The sequence below is a fragment of the Dipodomys merriami genome, unplaced genomic scaffold (genome assembly GCF_024711535.1).
Source record: "Dipodomys merriami isolate MVZ:Mamm:240054 unplaced genomic scaffold, mDipMer1.0.p SCAF_97, whole genome shotgun sequence".
NCBI lineage: Eukaryota > Metazoa > Chordata > Mammalia > Rodentia > Heteromyidae > Dipodomys > Dipodomys merriami.
This window is the reverse complement of record NW_027206590.1, coordinates 2,851,270-2,871,364: the sequence shown is the minus strand read 5'-3', so window position 1 is coordinate 2,871,364 and position 20,095 is coordinate 2,851,270. Positions and strand designations below refer to the sequence as shown.

Here is a 20,095-nt window from a genome sequence, read left to right as displayed (position 1 = left end):
AATCCTTACAAGCTTATCTAAACAAGACTTTTCTACAACTCTAGAAGGAACCATCAGGCTCTTGTCTTCCCTACTCCCACTGGCAAGCAAGGGACATCTGAGTGAGCCACCTGAAAGATTCCGAAGAACTGTGCTTTTATAAAGGCTCACATTCAAAAAGGGACACAGATAAGAGGTGGTGACTGGACTCGGGCCAGCTCCACCTCCCTGATGGAGACCAAGGCAGAGAGGTGATGGCAGCTGTATATCCTGGGAGCTGGGATGATAAAAGCACCACTTGGAAGACAGCCCGGCAGCCTTGCATTCCTTTTTTAGTCCTTCCTCTCCTCCCCATTTCCAAAGACCAAAGTTCACTGAGGGAAGAAGACAAAAATCATTATTGGAGATTGAGCAGGAGTTTCAAACCCTAAATTGAGTTAGTCTGGGCACGCCAAGGTTCCATTGGTTATGGGGTAAGGGAACCATGGTTTTGAATCTTGGCAGATGGACTCATCAGCTGGTCCTTTATTGGACTGTGGATTCTTTTCAAAGTGTCAGGCCTTGTTTGTCTGTCCCCCAAGGCACTCTGGGGCGGGATGTGATTCAGGACCCCTCCATGTCCTGGGATTTCTACTGAAGGGAATCACAACTGCAAACCCTCTCATGGGCTTAGAGGAGAGTCCTGGAATCTTATCTCGGCTGAAGATGGCAGCACAGACAGGGACAGGTGGACTGGCCAAATCCCTGGGATCTGCCTCTCTCCCTGTGGTCTGGATATGTTGGCAGCCTGGTCCTAGCTGGTGCCAGCTGTGCACCTTACCCTGGGATCAGATGGATCCTGTTCCTGAGGTAGGAGTGAAAACATGGCTTTCCAACAGCGTCTGCCCATGACTGTACCTCTCTAAACCTCAGTTTCCTTTCAGAAAGATAGAAAGTAGCACAGTACAAACCTCCCTGGGTTGCTGAAGGTCATCTCTGAATTGTTTCACATGAAGAACAAATCTCAGGGCCTGGACCAGCTGCTCTCAGAGGGTCTGCCCTGTCACATGCATTGGTCCCTTCACAGGACAGCCTCCATCCACACACATTCTCAGCATGGTGTATGAGCCTGGGTGGGAATTAGCCAGTATGCAGGGGTCATTAAGGAGCTCATTGCTGGGTTAGAATAGCAAATTCTTGCTCAGGTGTTAAAAGTGCAGGTGATAACACCACTACCATCACCCAAAGACCTTCAAGTCTACAGTGCATGAAAATTCATGAAGTCCTTGTTTAAGTGAATTCCTAGCCACCTCCAGAAAGAAGCTGCTTCAGTGAGACTTGAGGGACTTGAGCCAGGCTGGGTGATAAGCTCTGTGTAGAGATCAGTCCAGAAGGGCAGAAACTGGTGTTTTCTTCCCCAGTGTGTCCCTGGTAGTTGGCAAAGCATGGTGCAGAGTGGAGACTCAAGAAGTTCCTGCTAGATGATGGCTGAGCCCTGCAGGGTCTCACTGAACCCACCTGCACCTGGAAGCTTCTCCCCAGAAAGGCAGCTCATTTGTGCACCATCAGCCTTTGCTCAGTCAGGCTTTCTCAGTGACACAGATTTGAATTGCAGTAAGAGGAATGAGCCTAGACCTCAGGAAGGGTAGAGTTTTTCCTCCATGTGAAATCAGGGCTAGACAGTGAATATGCTGGGGTGGGGGTGTTTTCCCTCAAGAACTGAGACCCCAGGAAATAAACTGACCATTATGTGAGTCCCATCTGCGGGCTAAGCTATATAAGCCTGGAACATGAACCTGGTTAAAAGTCCCAGGAAGGCCCAGGATGGAGACAGTATCACCATGTAACAGATGAAGAAAGTGGAAAACCTAGACTTTACTCACAGTGACCTGACCAGGATCAACTGCTAGGATTTGAAGTGAGTGAGAATAACATAAAGGTTTAGAGGAAGAAGCAGCAGGCAGATCCAGGAGCACTCAGCTACAAGTCAGAGTCAGACTCCTAGGCCTTCTACTGACATTGTGTGACAGCATCCCAGTCCCCTCCCTCACCTACATGGATACAGGTAGATGGTTCCACAATGATGACTCATAGCTCATGGCTCATCGAAGCTGGAATGTTTTCCTAGTTGAACTAGAGCTGAACTACTGAAGCAGAAGATGTGGAATATGCAAGCTCAGCAACAGCCCTATGCAACCTATTCAGGGTTGTTTGAATACCCTTTTGTGTGCATCTTCTCAGGAGATGTTTTATTATTCTATGCCAGCTAGCCAGGGGCACCTGAGGCCAGGGAACAGCTCTTTCAGGATGTCTAGCAAATGCTAATGTAATACCATATGTTTTTCTTATTATAGACATCCCGCACTTGGGCCTGCACTGAATGTACTATTAAAGGCTTTTCTATCAGAAACCAGCTTATTAGAATAAATAGGAGGTTGGGAGGGCATGGTTGTATTCTCTGCTATACTCAGGACTCTGGTTCTAAATATTGAGCAAGTGGCATAACCACCGCTGGTTTGATGTCAGCGGTGATGGGCAGTCTTCCTCAGAGTACCCAGGAACTTTCATGGGTTGTGCAGAGGAGACTTTGCAGGAAGACATCTTACAGATCCAGGTAACAGCCACCTGCTCCTAGGCTTTACCTGGAAAGATGGCCAGTCCATACCCACCTCTGCTCCATCCTGAAACAGCCTATCAGATACAGGCTAGGGTGATGAGTGGTGAATAATATTTATCTTTCATTCTCCATCCATTTGTCCATCTGTTTGCAGTGTATTGGATCCTAACAGCACTTAGCATTCTAAACAAGAAAGAAAAATCCCTAAAAGGTATGCCTTCAAAATATTGCTATGGCTAGATAAGCAGGATTGAAGGATAAATGCTACTAGGAAGGGGGAAATGATCAGGTACAAACCTGCTAAGGTAATCCTGAAAGATAGGGAGACGGATGCATAGGTTAGAGCAGTGAGCCTTTGATTATAATGAGGCTATGAGGAGAGAACAGCGTCAAGACAGATTCAAAGATGTCTGTCCTTATTGACAAGTTAGGTCTCCTCAATGCTACCTTTAGGGGAGGGGCATACCTTTATTCAAAAGGAAAAGATGGTGGATTTGGTTTGGGTCAGCTTGAGTTGAAGGTCATAGTTGGACAGCCAATGGGAGATGATGAGCTGATGGATGAACTGAAGAATAAGAAGAGATGGATGGCAAGAGATCTGGGCTATGGATGGGGTGTTAGTTATCATATTAGCTACCGCCCATTTATGGATAAAATGGACAACAAAAAGAAAAGGGCACCAAGGGGGAGGGCCCAGATGCACAGCATATTTGGAGAAGACAGCAGATGCAGGAGCATCTGCTTTGCAGGAGAATGAAGAGAATGCCAGTGGGAGACTAGGGTCACATATTAAAGGCTGTAGACAACAGGTCAGGGTTGAAGGGCACTGGGACCAAATTTTGCAGAGCTTAGTCTAGAGTTGATGTTAACACTTAGGTAGGAAAACCTGGATATTTAGGTGACCCTCTAGAAGGAGCCAGGCAGCTGGTACATCAGGCACACACATTCCTAGGAAAAGAGATAGTCTTTCTTCTTACCCTTGTACTAGCAAACTGAGATTCAGTGTGGTTATGCCATGGCCAGTACATTCTGAAGTAAGACAACATCCCTGGTTTGCCTGGTTTTAAAACCCCACGCTATGCATAGCCAGGTGCTATGTAATCCTTGCTATTCAGGAAGCTGAAATCTGAAGATCACTGTTAGAAGTCAGCCTGGGCAGAATAACCACCTAAAAGCCAGAAGTGGAGCTGTGAATTAAATGGTAGAGCACCAGACTTGAGCAAAAAGGTGAATGAAAGCTTGAGGCCCTGAGTGCAGGCCCTAGTACACACACACACACACACACACACACACACACACACACACACACACACACACACACTTTATAACTGATCATGCCCCTTCTTCACACACACACACACACACACACACACACACACACACACACACACACACACACACACACACTTTATAACTGATCATGCCCCTTCTTCACACCCAAGGGTCAGCTGTTAAACCTGACCTCATAGCGATTGCACTGTGTGAGGTCACCCTGGCTTTCTACTGCTTGGCTCCACCTGCTGAACAGCAGGAACCCTGCCTGGAGCCAGAAGCCGCAAAAGGATAGAGAAAGGGGAGTTGCCAGCCCAGAGCCATCCGTCTCCCCGCTGGTGACACCAGCACCAGAGCCCCAGCAGAATAGCAAGCTTGTTCAATCTTGTCTGGCTGTTAGTGGTGATGTATGAATAAGCAAAGAAGACAGCTTCATTTTCATAAGTTCACTTGTGCCTAGAGTAAGGAAGACAGAAAACAGAGCACTTAATCATAACCACAGGGCCAGCACAGAAAACAATGACGGAGCTTTTTTCTGTTAGTCATGGTGTTTTATTATAATAACGCCTGAGAAAATGAGGCGGGCAGTGGGGAAGGCATGGCGACTCAGGGTGGTATGTCACTGCCTGGTGTGTCTCCTGAGATCGCACTTCTTCATGTAATGGCAGGCAGAAGACACCCTTGCATAATCACGGTGAAGGTTTTGAACTTGGACCTCTGGAGACCAGGATTTAGATGCCACTTATTGCTGAACTGCAATGCTTGTGTCATCCACACTTTCACTAGGGAGCAAAAGTGACCTCTCTTTGTAGATGACCAGTATCAGATAGCACCCTTATCAGAAAAGCTTTGAGGGAGAGTTGGAAATCTTATAGGAGATGCAGCAAGGAACAAAATCGATGACTCCAGGGGAAACTTCTAATGCCAGGCAAGCGTCACCCGAGTTGCACACAGAATCACTTGTTCTCTGTTTCCCATTCTTCCAACTTAACAGTGTTTGTGTCATTATAAGTATCAGACTGTTTCATAATTGTTTATCTAGCTCCTCTTCTAACTGCCTCTAGGGCAAGGAAGATGCTTTGTCTTTGATTCCTTAGTATTTTGTGTGCTGCCTGACATAAAGGAAATGTCAATCGATATGAAGCTGAACCAGAGTCTTGACAAGGAAAAGACCACATCCACTCAGGAAGGAAGAAGGTGGAACAGAACAAGGGGCAGGGGAAATTCTAGGTATAAATAATGACAGGAGCAAATACTACTGAACACCTCACTATTTTCTAGGTACTCTCGGTGGTATTGTTTGAATCATCAGCAAACACAGTTTCCTTTCTCAACATTAATTTGTGCCTAGGCCACCAAAAAAAATCAATCTAATTCTGAAGTATCTACTCTTTATTGACATCATTTTACAAATGAGTAGAGAACAGACACCGAGACCTTAAATCTCTGATCCACCGTTTTACAGTTAGAAAATGGAGACATCAAGATTTGAACTCGGGCCATCTGGCTCTAAGTTCAGTTTCCTTATAACATTAATGAGTTTAGGAAGTACAGAACTGGGGACCCCACTGAAATCTGCTGGCTTATGACCCAAAATTAGATAACTCGTGACTGTATTTCATAGCAGGGGGCCCTAAAGGTGAGTCTTACCCTTGGCTGCAGCAGGGAAAAAACTTCCAGTCTCTAGTTAGTCATTCTTCATCTTCAAAGTACATCTTGATTACCCAGGAAGCTTTTTTTTTTTTAATGCAGTGAAGACCCTGGGGGCAGAATGCATCTGTACAAGCATTGGATGTGAGCCATAGTAAGGCAGTTTAGAGACCACTGCCTGGACTTTGCCCTTGTCCACATTAGGGAAGCATACACCCAAGTTCACACAGCTGGGTGGAAGATACGTTGATGTTGGTGAATGGAAGAATGCAGCTTCAGTTCAACATGTTAGTTCATGACTACAGTGCATCTTGATCAGTGTCGCCCCCTTCAGACTCATTTCCATAACAGACATTTGTTGATTGTCCTCTGTGTGTGTGTGTGTGTGTGTGTGTGTGTGTGTGTGTGTGTGTGTGTGTGTGTGTGTGTGTGGTATGAGATACCTCATAGGCCATGTGCTCATGTCAGAAATGAGTATGTATAAATGAGGTATGGGTATGCTGGAATTGAATCCCCTTGGTCTTCTAAAGGTAAGATGAGGTTCTGACTTGGAGTTATACATGCAGGGGCCATGCTAGAGTTCAGCCATGGAAGCACTCTGGGTGAAGGATTGCTTCAGTGGCCCAAGGACAGTTCCTGTGTGGAGGGTATCCAAATGAGAGAGAAAAGTGAGGACGGAAGCAACACTACCACATGTTTTTGTTGGTCAGGACTGAAGTGCAGCTAGTAGAGGCCTTATCTAAAGTAGTAACTTATGACAAAAGAAAATGCACATGATGTCAAAACACAAAATTTGGACTTTGGAGGTAGGTGAAGGTGACTGTACTTGAGATTCAGATGATCATCCTTAACACAATGAAAGATTACTTCCATTTGGCAGTATATTACACCTTTGATCATGCCAAACAGATCATAATACCAGTCCTGGAGTCCTTCGTAATTATGAGCCATCTATCTTCCCCAGAAATACTTCCCCTTTGCATCCTACCCTCACCATCTTACCTCATCATCAGATGAGGTATCTAGCAGGGTCATACTGGTCAGGACTGGGCATATATCTCTCAGCGAAGAGTGCCTATTGGGTCTAATTGTTTTTTCAGAATCATTCCAAGCTAGTTGGGGATGAAATTGATTGGCTCTTACACTCCCTGAATTGGTGATATGTTTGTCTGAGGGATTCTACAAGTTTTGGATGTGATCATATACAATGACAGAGTGGGTGGTAGGTAGTATTTTTCCCATGCTTCTAATTTATGTATTCGTGCTGGGTTGATGATTTAGATAGGAGCTCCATAAATTGATCAAATAAATTACACCAAACCTACACACCATCGTTTCAGAGAACTGTCATCTGACCAAGGAGGTCCTATATCACCCACTGTGGTATTCCAAGAAAACTGCTGTGTTTTCTTAGCATGCTGCTGAGCTCTCATGTGATGAGAAAGCACTTCATTTTCCAGACTGGCCCCAAGGATAAAGAGCTTCACTCTGCGAGGCATCAGTTAACTTTGGCAGACAACAGTGATTACTTGTGCAACCATTAGCAAATTATTTAGCCTCAGTTTCCCTCTCTGTCAGATATGGATTTATTCTGCCTTCTTCAAACTTTGGTTACAAGGGTAAGCAGTAACACATTGAGACAGTGGAAATAATTGGGTGTCAGGTAAGTGTAGATCAATATCCTAGATCCATCAGTAGTAGTTGTGCAAATCAGCGGTCTTATGTGAGCCTCATTTCCCGGTTGGCTAAATGGCATTGGTGATAGTCCTAGAAGAGTGTCTTTTTACCAGTGTTATACTGGAGTTGGCTAAGGAGAGCCAGATAGATCCAATGCCCTACCTTGATGGCCCACAAACTCACTCCTACCCAGATCCCAGAGATACCCTAAGAGATGGACTTGAAGCCTGACTGACCTGAGATGCACAGTTCACTAGAGATGAGGCCAACATCAAAGCCCAGCCCTGAGGTGATCCCTTCAGACCACACTTCTGCATTGACATGATGCTTGTTGGCATAAGATAGATATATTTTAGAGGAAACAGGAAGTATGAGGACACATGCACCACAAGCTTCTGCTCACAGGGTGGCTCTTGTCTGTGAGCTTTCATCTTCTCAAACATGGATCATTTCTTCCTCTCTCATGAAAAATCAGCCTCAGCCCATACTCAGAAAAAAAAAACCAATCAGTTAATGCACAGTGAGATGTTAGAGCTGGAATACTTGGACATGTGGTATGTCAGGCCATGGAAAATGAATGAATAGTATGGGATTCTGGTTTTGTCACAGATAAACTAGATGACCTTGGATAGGGTAAATGACTGATCTAGCCCACCTTCTCTACCAAATAGGATTAATAAAAAGAAAATAATTGCCTAATTGTGAGAATGAAATATGTCCATGCAAGTTAAATTAGGGCCTGAATCTTTTTTTTCATTTTTTAAAAATTGTATCTGATTGTAAAGATACTGTACAGAGGGGTTACAGTTACATGAGTAAGGCAACGAGTACATTTCTTTTTTTATTGTGAAAATACTGTACAGAGGGGTTACAATTACATGGGCAAGATAATGAGTACATTTCTTATCAAGCATTGTAGCCTCCTCCTTTGTTTCCCCTTCCCATCCCATCTTCCCCCTACTCTCCCCACCTAATCTTCCTCCCCCCACCACCAAAGTTGTGAAGTTCGTTTTTCCACATAACGACTTGTACGTCTCATTGTTGCAATGGGTCCACCTGTATTATGGCCTGAATACTTAAAGCTCCCAGTAATTGCAAGCTGTTGTCACCCTGATTTGCCATGATTACATCCTGTATACTCCCTGGCCTGAAGCCTCAGCTTCAACTTCTAAAACATCTGTGTTCTCTTCTTCACAGGTCAGCAGGTGCTGGGCTTGGTAGAGAACCAGAGTGACTGGTACCTTGGAAACCTGTGGAAAAATCACCGCCCATGGCCAGCCCTTGGAAGGGGCTACAACACAGGTAAACCATAAGACTGGTGTGGGCAGGGGTTACAAAAGGTGACAAGGTGCTCAGTGTTCCTTCAGGGAGGGGACATCACAGTGATCCACAGGCCACCTGGATACCACCTGGTTACTGTCAGTGGACAGTACATGGGCAGGTGAGCCTCCGTTCCTTTCCCACAGCTGCAGGCAGGATAGCAACTTGGTCTTGGCAGTCTGGACATTCCACCAGAAAGCCTTTAGCCATAGGCCTACTGAATTATTTGCCAATCTGCTCTGCTAACTATTTAACATATACGATAGATCCTTCTGGGATAACAAACACCCCCAAGACCTAAATTTCTTCAAAGCATAAGTTTTTCTCTGTCTCATCTCATGTATATTTTAGGTATACAGGGGTCTTTGCTGCAAGTATAAGGATTCATCTTGCCACATACTTCCATGTATGAGCTGAGAAAGAAGCAGAAGTAATAGCTCTTTAAACTCCTGCTCATAGCTGGTTGGCAAAAGTATATCATGTACCTTTCCCTGTGTTCAAAAAGTACACCACACCATGCACCTAGCAGATAGCACAATTCTCCAATAGCATGTGTGAAATTCTTAATTCTACCTTGTTATCTAACAGCAATATTCCCTCTCCTCTTTTGGTATCATTCATTCAACCATCCTTTATTCAACAACCATCTGAATGCTGACTAGGCATAAAGGCCCACGCTATGTGTCAGACATACCAGCTCATAGAATGAATAATGTCTATGTGCAACGTAACCTCTGGATTCTTCTCACTTCCCTTCCATCCTCATTGTGGTTTCCTGCCCTCAAAGGATGCAGACTTAGTCTGTGTCCATAGCAGTAGAGCTCAGGAAACAGTGGTTTGAGTGAGGCAAGGAAGAGCTGCTACCAGCATCGGAGACCAGCAGGTGTGTTGGGTTGGGGCAAGTGTCTCAGAATAGCATCACCTGACCCTAGAGTCTAAGGCCAATCCTAGTGACAACAGCCAAAAAAATCATCTCTGAGAGCTGATGTTTCAGATTGCAGAAACCACAAAGGATATCAGCTTTCAGAGGTGGGATCAGAATAGAGGTCAAAACTTGAGGAGGACAAGGAAAGAAAGCCCAGTATCAAGCCTTGAGCAGCCAGAGGTGACAGTCAGGGAGCCCTATATTGAAGGCCATTCTTGGAGATGGGCCTGTAGGGCTCTCTGTAAAACCTCCAAGGTATACCAAAGAGTTGTAGCCACCATCCCCACCCAGACCCACAGCTTCTCCAAGAGCCCCTCCCTTCCCACCCCCCCCAACCACTGTGCTGATGTTAACCCTTTAGTTGCTAGATAGTAGGCAAGTGTGAGGAGTCCCTGTGAGGGGTCAGGAAGGTGAAGGAACTGAGGAGGGATAGAGCAGCAACTCTTCAGTAGCAGGGAGGGAAGTATTTAAACATTCCAGTTAACAGGTAAGCAGGGCCTCTACATACCAACTAGGTATTATTAGACAGGCACTGTGCTGGCTTCTTTAAAGGTGTTAATCTCATCTGATCCTCACACTGAACCCAGGAAGCAGATGTTATGCTTATCTGTATTTTACACAAGAGGAATCTAGTGCTCAAAGATATCAAGGCTGCAACCTTAATAAGTAGAAGAGCCTGAGCCATTAACTACTCACCGTCCTTACTTATGCTTTAGTGGTTTCAGTGTCAAAGACTTTTTGCTTTGGATTGTTTTGCTCAGGCTGGCTTCAAACTGGTGGTCCTCCTGCCTCTGCCTCCCAAGTGCTGGGGTTCTAGGCATATGTCACCACACTCTGCATACTACACATACTTTTTTTAAAATTAAGAACCTTGAGTCCTGTTCTTGAAGAATCTGGTTGGGCTGTGAGGGAGCCCAGGAAGTCTGCCCTACAGGAAGTTTCTAGGATGTTTCTGGAGCAGAATATAAGATCCTGCTCTGACAAAACATGGCATACTCAGCCAGCTTACCAGGCAGCTGTTTGCTCAGTTCATTTAAGGTTGGACCCTGAGTGAGCCCACCCTACTGTTGTCCAATGAGAGGGCTCTGTGAACTTTCCTTTGGGAAGTAAATCATCTCTCTATGTCACGTTGACTTCCAAATTTCTATACAGCCAGAGACTCCCATGTTTGTTGGACGGGAGCAGAGAAATCTCAGAGAAACCCTGGTCTGCACTTTTATTTCCTGTCCCTTGAAACATATGGTGATAGAAAATGTCACATGGAAATATACTGCCCTGCCTTGAGGATGCAGTATAAAGGTCACAGTTATCTGCATAAAACAAAACTCATTGATCATCAATCCAGGCTTACCGGGAGAAAGACAGCATGTCCCACTGGAGAATTTATTATGGTCAAAATGGCATATCCTCTCCCACCTCTCTGTGTTTGCTACAGAATGCAAAGGCAGGAGACATACCAGGATTTAAGCCATTTCAGCTCCCACCTGATAGGCCCTGGCAGTGAGTTTCTTCCTTCTGTGCTGGTACTTAAAGGGCAGAGAAGATTGGGGAAAGCCCAGTTACAAGTAATATATCCACTGGGAAATCAGTGACACCAAATGATCATTAAGAGAGTGTTCATATGGCATTGAAATGCAATGGCTTTTACAATGAGAATTTGTTATTGTAGAGTCTCATGGATTGAGAGTTTGTCATAAAGAAACCTTCACCCTAAATCCCAGCCATTTCCAGACTCCCAAAAGGGTCTCTCCACCAAAGCCCCTGGGTGAATTTTAGCACATCAAGGCTGGAACTGCAGCTATATGAGCTTAACCATGTAGTTTCACCTCCTTTGACCTTTAATTTTCTCCTTGTAAGATGGGATGGCAATACTCTATTATCTAAGAATCACTGACTAACAGGGACACTTGCTCAAGAAGCCTAGCCTAGCATAAAACAAGTACTCAGTACATCTTAGTATTTGGCACCTCCTATCTTTCTACTAGTTATTTGATTTAAAAAAAAAAATAGTAGATACATGATTCACTGGGATTTGCAAAGGTCAAACAAGCCCCCAGGTCAGTGTTTCATTTACCCAAATATCTATCATACAGTGCCTTTTCCCTACTTAGTAAAAGCTTTTCATTTATTTTTAGGAAAAAGAAATCCATTTTAGTTTGTGTTTCCTGTGTTGTACTTTGAAAAATCCCCAGAAAAAGCATGAGATACCTAAGTTAGGAAATCTGTCTCCAAGACCTATTGTTTTTAAACTCTGTCTGGCAGGCTTACCCAGTGCAGTGAACCTGGGCTTCCTCATCTGTTATGTTTTGAAAGTTGGTTGTAGTTTTTATTTCTTCTGAATAATTCGGATTCAGCTGTACTCATGAAATGTACCTGTTATGCACCAGACCTCTTCCCAAGCAGCTTAGCATGCATGAGACTTCATTCCTACAATTACCTGGTAATGTAGAGATTCTCCTTAGAAGACCCAGCCAAGTTCCCATTTATCAGTCTGCTTTTACAAAGCCCTGAGGACCTTAAAAAAATAGGAAAGTCTGCTTTCATCTCCCTTCTCTTCTTACTGGAACAGTTTACAATGTATTTCCATCCAAATAAAGTTAACTGAGCCAGAACAGCTGTGAATGTCCAGGCAGGTCCCAACACAGTGCTCGTAACTATTCAGGTGGATTAAACAGCACCTCCCACATCCTTGCACGGAAGTGGTCTGTTTCCAACCACTCTGTCCACGTGTCAGCCTAGGTGCAAGAAGCTATCATTCACCCAGCATTTAGCTGTCAGAAGGGCTTTCAAAAAGAAAAAGAAAAGAAAACATATACACACATATACACACATACAAGAATTGGATGGGCTCGTTAAGATTCAACACATGTCATCTCATATTCTGATGGATGAATATCCATCAAAGACAAGAAAGGAAGGAGGGCTAAAAACAGTAAAGGATGAAGGATGAAGTGAGGGATGCCAGGCCAGTAGAAAGAAGATGGAAAGTTCAAGTTTACAGGGAGGTTTGCTTGCATAGGATCCCAAAGGTTACTCAGGGAGAAGGTGTGTCCTCCAAAGAAGAAGGGCTTTTAAAAATGAGGCTGTGCTTTTAAAAACAGTTCCTTTCAGTCCTCAAATTAGGCCAGAGACAGGCAGATGGAAACCCGGTCCTCCTGAGAGAGGGAGAAAAACTTCTCTAGAAATCCCTATCTGTAGAACTACAAAATTGGGACACTCAAGGACTGGCTCACCTCTGAGGCTGGAGCAGACTCTGGGCTGTGCATACATGGGAAGTGATGGGCGATAAAGGCAGACTCTACGGTGGAATCGCTGGCAGGGATTCAAAAGAAGAAAATGGTGGGCAACTTGCCAAAGAACTACAAAACTCATAGCTCTAGCGGGATGAGCAGTAGTGTGAGTCAGAACTCAATCTTGGCCTCTGCCTCTGGATTCCAGCATTCCAAGATCCTGAACAAGTCTCAGCCTGTGTTTGAGCCTTAATTGTGTCTTCTACCAAAAATTCAAATTCCTTCATGCTTTGAAAAATCATTGCAAGTGGGTTGTTGCAATCTGTAATCATTGCATCCAAGGTCATTAGACTTGAATATAGTTCACTCATTGATTTATTTAGTACATACTACTAAAAAGCTATCATTCTGACAAGGTTAGGGTAAATGAGTGTTACCAAACAGCTTCCTTCAAAACAGAAGCATTTGCATAGACACTGATAAATTTAGTATGACATGAGCCTCTCCCATAATTGAGATTCAGAGCTGAACAGAAGCCCTGCAGTAACCCTGGGCCAGCATTTCCTAAGCTAATCCCAGAAGGCATGGCAAGAGATATCAGTGCATGTTTAAAAATGGTGAACAGGGAAGTTCACATCCTCTCTTAGAGATTCACAAGGATGCATGTTGGCATACTACAGGTCCTATAAAGTCCGAAAGTCAAGGAAGCTGCTAAACAGAGAAGCAAGCATTTCACACTTTCACCTGATCCCAGACTTAGGGAGAAAACAGGGAAGAAGGGACTGGTCCAATTCTAATAATGAAGATAAGGAATTTCTTTGTTTAAGCTCTGTATCCCAGGCTGTTTGCCCAAAATATTCAGAAGGGGTTTGTAGAATAACCCCATTAGAAGCTGCTTGCCTTTCCTGACACATTAAGTAGACACATCTACCCTGTTTTGTACTGAAGATATTCATCCCCACACTCTGCAGTAGGGACATAGACGCTGTCTTACTCAGTTCAAGCTGTTGCGTCAGACATGCCATGGTCTGGGTGGCTGAATTACAGCCCAGGCCACTGTCTGAATCACTCAAGATGCATGTTTACCATGTCATCTTCATTCCTTCACCAGGGAGGGGGAATTAGGACCAGACTGCTGGGAAGCTATTATTTTAAACATGCTCCCTGTGTGATTCTAGGGCTTTGGAGTTTAAGAACCTGTGCCTTATCTCCTCTTAAACTTTTGCTGCTACATTGCTCTTCACACATAAATTGAACTTGGGTTTAACAGAAAAACTCCCTCTAACACTCCTATTCTGTGCATCTAGTAGATTTGTTGAGCCTAGAGTATATATTTTATATCTTTGGTGAGTTTTATCCAATTTGGGCAATCTCTGTATCATTTTGTTAGACTTGATTTTAGTTCTTAGCATAGGGTCTCCCATAGAAATAGTAAAAATGCCTTCTTTTCATTTTGTCAATGGCCTGGCCCATTTTTATAACATGTTTTTGAGTGCCTTTTTTACAGTCCTAGAGTAAAATTCAAGTTTTACCTATCTTATACTATCTGCAAATATATTTTTTGTATGTATGCTGGTACTAGGCTTGAAGTCAGGGCCTTGGCACTGTCCCTTAACTTTTATGCTCGACAACTTGAGCTACAGCTTCACTTCTGGCTTTGTAGTGGTTAATTGGAAATGAGAGTCTTACAGGCTTTCCTGCCCAAGATAGTTTTGAACTGTAATCCTCAGATCTCAGCCTCTTGAGTAGCTAGGATTATAGACATGAGCCACCAGCTCCTGGCTACAAATATAATTTTTAACAAAATCAGTGTAATGCCCTAACTATAATACAGTGAAGAAAGAAAAATAAATTAGTCATAAAATAATATTTACTTCAATATGTAAAGTATCAGGGCTTGCTTATACCAGGCACCTTAATGAAGTAGATAGATAAACTTGTCTACTTTAATTCCCTATAAAATGGTCTTCACTGTAAGGAGTACAAGTGGTGAAAATGGGGTACTGGCCATCCAAATTGGCTGGACTGCCAGGATGGTATTCCACCCTCCTCGAAGGTCATTGAGTCCGTTTGTGGAGCTCAGGCTCCACAAGTGCAAAGCCACTGTGGATTCAAGGTCTTCCTTAAGGTTGTCACTTGTAAATAAGGTAATGTTCCCTGCTCACAGGGAGTGTTCATCCAGCTAGATGTCTGCTTAGCTGTACTGTCATCTGGCTGCTTCTCTCCACAGCCTTTACATATGTGTCCTTACTCAAAGCTTGTTCATCTCTGTATCCTGACCCATATCCTTCTCTGGCCTTATTCTGCCTTGTTAGTTCACACAATCCATCTATTGCTTCAGCCTGAATCCCTTCAATCTATGAGAGAGAACAAACAATACAACTGAGCCTTCTCTTTTGTGGTCTCAACACTCCTAGTTCCCTTGCCAATGTCTGCATGTCACTTATATCTGAGCCCCAGTTCGTTCCTATGTGAGATGGGGCTGGTTGGACTGTCAACCTACAGTGCATTGTTGGGGAAAACACATGGGATAATATAGTATGTTTAATACATGAGTACAAAGGATTTACACTCACCTACTATAGTAGTTGCCTATATCCTTTAAGGGGAGGCAGGATGTCAGGCCTCTTATAGTACTGGTCTCCTGTGCTCCTATAGCTCATCATTCTCTTTTGTCCTACTAAGAGTCAGTATTGCATATGTTCTAGAGTTGATCCCAGGCCCTGGTCCACCTGATAACAATGAGCAGTGGGCAATGAGCAGCCTTTTCTCCGTTTAGCCTATCAAGACTATGAGTGTACCAAACCTTACTGAGTTATTGTCTGCAGAAATTTAAGTATTGTTTTCAATTTCTAGGGGAGCATCTGGGTCAAAGAACTGTGTTGGATATTAGCACTTCCTTTCCCCTTAATACCAGAGGTTCACAAATGGGCTAGACTATCAAGGTTTCTTGATATCTTGATTGTTAACTGTCTTTTATCCACTTGAGGTGTTTTTGGCTGATCATTGTCTTCCCCCAGGCTGGCCAGGCCTGAGCTCATTCACTGGTTAGATACGTAGCATGCTTTTGCAATGTGCCAAGTACCTGTCTGCATCCTGGAGATGTCCTATTCACAGGGAGGGTTACTTGTGATTGTGGGAGAGGAACTGTCTTCCTCCTGTATTCCTGTAATGTCTCCTCTTAGCTCCCCCCATTCACTCAGCTTCAGCCACCCTGGTTTCGGGGCTGTCATGTAAACCCACCTATTGAAAAGCATGAGCCTTTCCACTTACCCAACTGCAACTTTCTTGCTACCCTCATCTCTGCCTGTAGCATTAAATACCATTGTACCTTCCATGATTTTGCAGATTTTCTTTTGGCTTTTCTGCCTCTTTCATGCAGCTATAAGCTCCTCCAGAGTAGTAATTTTATCTAGCAATTTTCACTGTTCTATCTCTTATACCTAGAATCCTACCTGGCATAAATTAGGCATTAAGCATAAGGTACTGAGTAAAAGAAATAAGTTTGGAAGAAGATGTTTTGAAGACAGTCTCATTTCTCACAGGAGTCCCGTGGGAAATGTTATTATGTGAATGACGTTGGCAATCTCTGGAGACATTTTCTTGTCACGACTAAGGAGCTTGTTTGATGTGTAGTGGGTAGAGGCCAGAGATGGTGCTAAACATCCTACAGAACACAAGATACTCCACAGGAAAGACTCATGTAGCTTAAAATGTCAGTACTACCTAGAATGACAAACTCTGATATAACATGATGTGCTAAGGAAATTGAAAACTGCTAGAAAGGACTGTTTTTTCAAAGGAGGGTCTCTGAAAAAAAAAATGGTATTTGAGCTCAGGATCTGAAGGAAGGGAAGGTGGGGGCCTTGGTAAGAACTGGTGTAAGAAAGGTACAACTTGAAGAGTCAGTGCTCAAAGTGGGGGCTGGGAGGAGCCCAAGCTCTGGGTCCACTGTGGATATTTATAACTCATTGAATGACGTGGAGAAAATCCCTCCATCCTTTTTTTCCCCCATTTTTTAGTGGGAGATAAGATGGAGGTATTAATTCAAACTCAGTTTCTGGAAGAATTGTATGTATAGAAAATGCCTGGCACACAGTAAGCACTCAGTGTATCGTAGATGAGGCTCTTGGTATAGTGTAGAATGGGAGGCTGGGTGCCATGGGAGACACCTGCTAGATTAGCAGTGAGGTGGGTGAACCGATAGGTCTTAGGTCTGAATTCTAAACAAGCAGTTCAGCCCTGTCCTGCAGGCTGGAAATCTAAAACAATATACTTCCCCTCCCCACCTCTCCACACCCACCATCTCCTTGTCTTTATTTTCTTTTGTCTTTATTTATGTCTTGTCTCAGAGGCAAGTTCTCATCTTTCCAGGCTCCAACTGTAGCCTATGGCAGCAAACACTATGTGGAGCACCCCTGGGCAGGCCCAGGGCACTGAACCCAGCTCGTGCCCTTCAGCTTCACTAGGTCCTCTCAACTCTCCTCACAAAGCAGCCAAGCAAGAGTTGCCCCTCTCGTCAGCCCTCTAATTAAACTAAACAGCTAAAGAGTTTTTGCAGCTGCATCCTGAAAAGATGTCAAGATGTCTCCCTGCCCTCCCTTCCTTCCCAGACCACATCCTCTGTTCCAGAAGAGTTGTTCTCCATTGATTGCTTCCTCCTTCCTGGACTGCTGGCCCCAGAGAATGTTTTTAATATACCGCTTCCAGAGTCTGACCTTAAGTGCAGGAAGTCTGCTACCCAGTGTCTCTCAGAGAGGTCTTTTCCCCTGATCATTCATTCTTATGAGTGATCCGATGTCCTGGGTAACTCTAACCACAGAGTTTCATGGTCTTCCTGTTAAAGAAGTCAAAAGGCTGCTGCATGTTGAATAGAAGGAAGACAAAGCAAAAAAACACCAAATACCAAAGCAAAATTCCAACTGCTCCGGGCCTCACCTGCAGCTATCTCTGGTGAAATGGTGTGGCCAAATCTGTAGAAGTGTCGTAATCCACCACTTTATGCCCTATGTTCTCTCCTGTGAATTGAGAGAAAACTAATGTTGTCTTAATCCATCCACACTCCAATATAACACCATGAGCTGAGTAGCTTAGAAACAACAGAAATGTATTTGTCCTAATTCCAGAGGCTGGAAAGTCAGTAGAGTCAGTGTCTGGGGAATGCCTGCTTTCTGGTTTATGGGTGGCTCCTTCCACGTGTGTCTTCCCATAGTGAAAGGAATAAGCTGGCATTTTGAGGCCTCTGATAAGAGCAATAATTTCATTCATGAGTGCTTTACCTTCAAGACATAATCATCTCCCAAAGGCCCCAAACCCTAATAGCCATTGCTTTCAGAGGTTGGAGTTTCACTTACAGATTTGAGGATACAGGCATTCAGATCATAGAAAATATGAGAAAATAATGCTATAGCCTTTCCTTATTTCCATAGAGCTATAGACTTTCCTACGCATCTGAACTAGAGTCGGAGTCCTCGTCATGTAGTCCCCTATTTAGCAACTTGCTATTCATTTACTCTCAGTGTGTCTTCAGCCATTCTGCACTGCACTACAGCTGTCCCTCCTCCTTTCTGCTGCACACTCTTTTGTGGTTGTGGTTAACTATAGGCACTGTGTTGTATAATGGATTTCCAGAACTTAGCTCATCCTACATAGCAGAAACTTTTTACCCATTGAGAAATAATTCTCCATTTTCCCCTACCCTGACAACAATTATTCTATTCTGTGCTTCTGTGAGTTGAACTATTTTAGATACTTCAAGATGAATGGAATCAAGCGGTGTTTGTCCTCCTGTGATTGGCTTACTTCATTTGGCATAATGGACCGCTTATATACTGTTCCCGGGAATGGAGCATAGCACAGCCCCTGTGAGAGACAATTAACGACAGAACTACATGTGATCCAGCAGTCCCAATTCTGTGCATATGGATTCAAAAGAACTGAAATTAGAGTAAGGAGATAGATTTTCCTCATACCTTTAGTGCAGCACTATTTACCTACAATAGCTAAGTTAGATAAATAACTCAAATGTCCATTTACAGTTGATAAAAAGAAAATGTACTTTCTTATAGACTCTGAAATGTCATTTAACCTCCAAAAGAAGGAAACTTGCCATTTGGCAATGTGGCTGACACCCACGCATTAATGGGGGCTCCCTGGGACTTGATGTCTCAGAGGGCAGTGAGCAGTTTCCCAAAGCCCCAGGTCAGAACACCTTTGTCAGAGCATTTCAGGGGTAAGTGGAGGTATTGCAAGGCATCTGTTCAAAGTATATGCATTCAAGTGTCCATAGTATGGTACATAGTAGGCACTTAAAATCTGGCTTTGTGCATAACATAGCACTCCTTTAATTCCAGGAGGATTGAAAGCTCAAGGCCAGCCTGGGTAACTTAGCAAGCTCTAGTCTGAAAATAAAAACAAAATAAGGCTGAGGATGTAACTGAGTGGTATAGCCCTTGCTTGCCATATGCAGGGCCTAGATTCAATCCCAGGCACTAAAAAGAAAGGGAGAGAAGAAAGGGCAGGTGGGCAGGAGAGAGGGGGGAAAAAAAAGAAAAGAAAAAAACAGTGGTTGGATACTTTAATGTTCCAATGTAGACTTTACCAGATATTGGTGACTAACTATATAGATTGCTGACAGAATAATATCTTAGAAAAATAAATGCCTTTTAGGAAAAAAAGCATTTAGCAATCTAGATTCATGTTTGTTGTAAAAGACAGTGCAGAAACGCAGCAGTGTACTGACTCTAGCTCCACCTGTTAATGAAGACCTGTCCTTCTTGTTTTAGGAAATATTTTTTTAATCAAATGGCTGGGTACCGGTGGCTCATGCCTGTAATCGTAAACTACTCAAGAGGCTGAAATCTGCCAGCCCAGGCAGGAAAGTTCATGAGACTTACTGCAGTTAACCATCAGAAAACTGGCAGTAGTGCTGTGGCTCAAAGTGATAAAGCTCTAGCTTTGAGTGAAAAAAAAAAAAAAACCCTCAGGGACATCACCTAGGCCCTGAGTTCAAGTCCCATGTCTGACAAAAAAAAAATCAAGTATATAAATTTTAAAAAGTATTTTTAAATTAGAACAAGGCACAAAAAAAATCAAGTATATAAATTTTAAAAAGTATTTTTAAATTAGAACAAGGCATAGGTGACTCATATCTATAACCAGAGTTTGTCAGAAGGCTAAAGGCTGAAGATCCCAGCTCAAAGCCAGCCCAGGCAGAAATGTCTGTGAGAGTCCTTTCCAATCAGTCAATAAATGAAGGCCAGCCTGGAGGCATGGCTCAACTGGTAGAACATCAGCTGTGAACAAGCAATCTGAGCGAGTGTGAGGCTTTAAGTTGAAGCCCTGATATTGGTAAAAGAAATGTGTGTGTGTGTGTGTGTGTGTGTGTGTGTGTGTGTGTGTGTGTGTGTGTGTGTGTGTGTGTGTGTGTGTGTGTGTGTGTGTGTG

At 43.6% G+C, this 20,095-nt stretch overlaps 1 protein-coding gene across 8 annotated transcripts in view; it reads left to right on the top strand.

The window, feature by feature from the left end:
• The window catches only part of Large1 (LARGE xylosyl- and glucuronyltransferase 1), a 461,800-nt gene that overhangs the window by 353,727 nt on the left and 87,978 nt on the right, over positions 1-20,095 (top strand). For all 8 annotated transcript variants that reach the window (XM_070014410.1, XM_070014413.1, XM_070014406.1 and 5 more), the window contains one exon: positions 8,372-8,476. In XM_070014410.1, the coding sequence (XP_069870511.1) occupies positions 8,372-8,476 (105 nt within the window). The remainder of the gene's footprint in view (positions 1-8,371; positions 8,477-20,095) is intronic.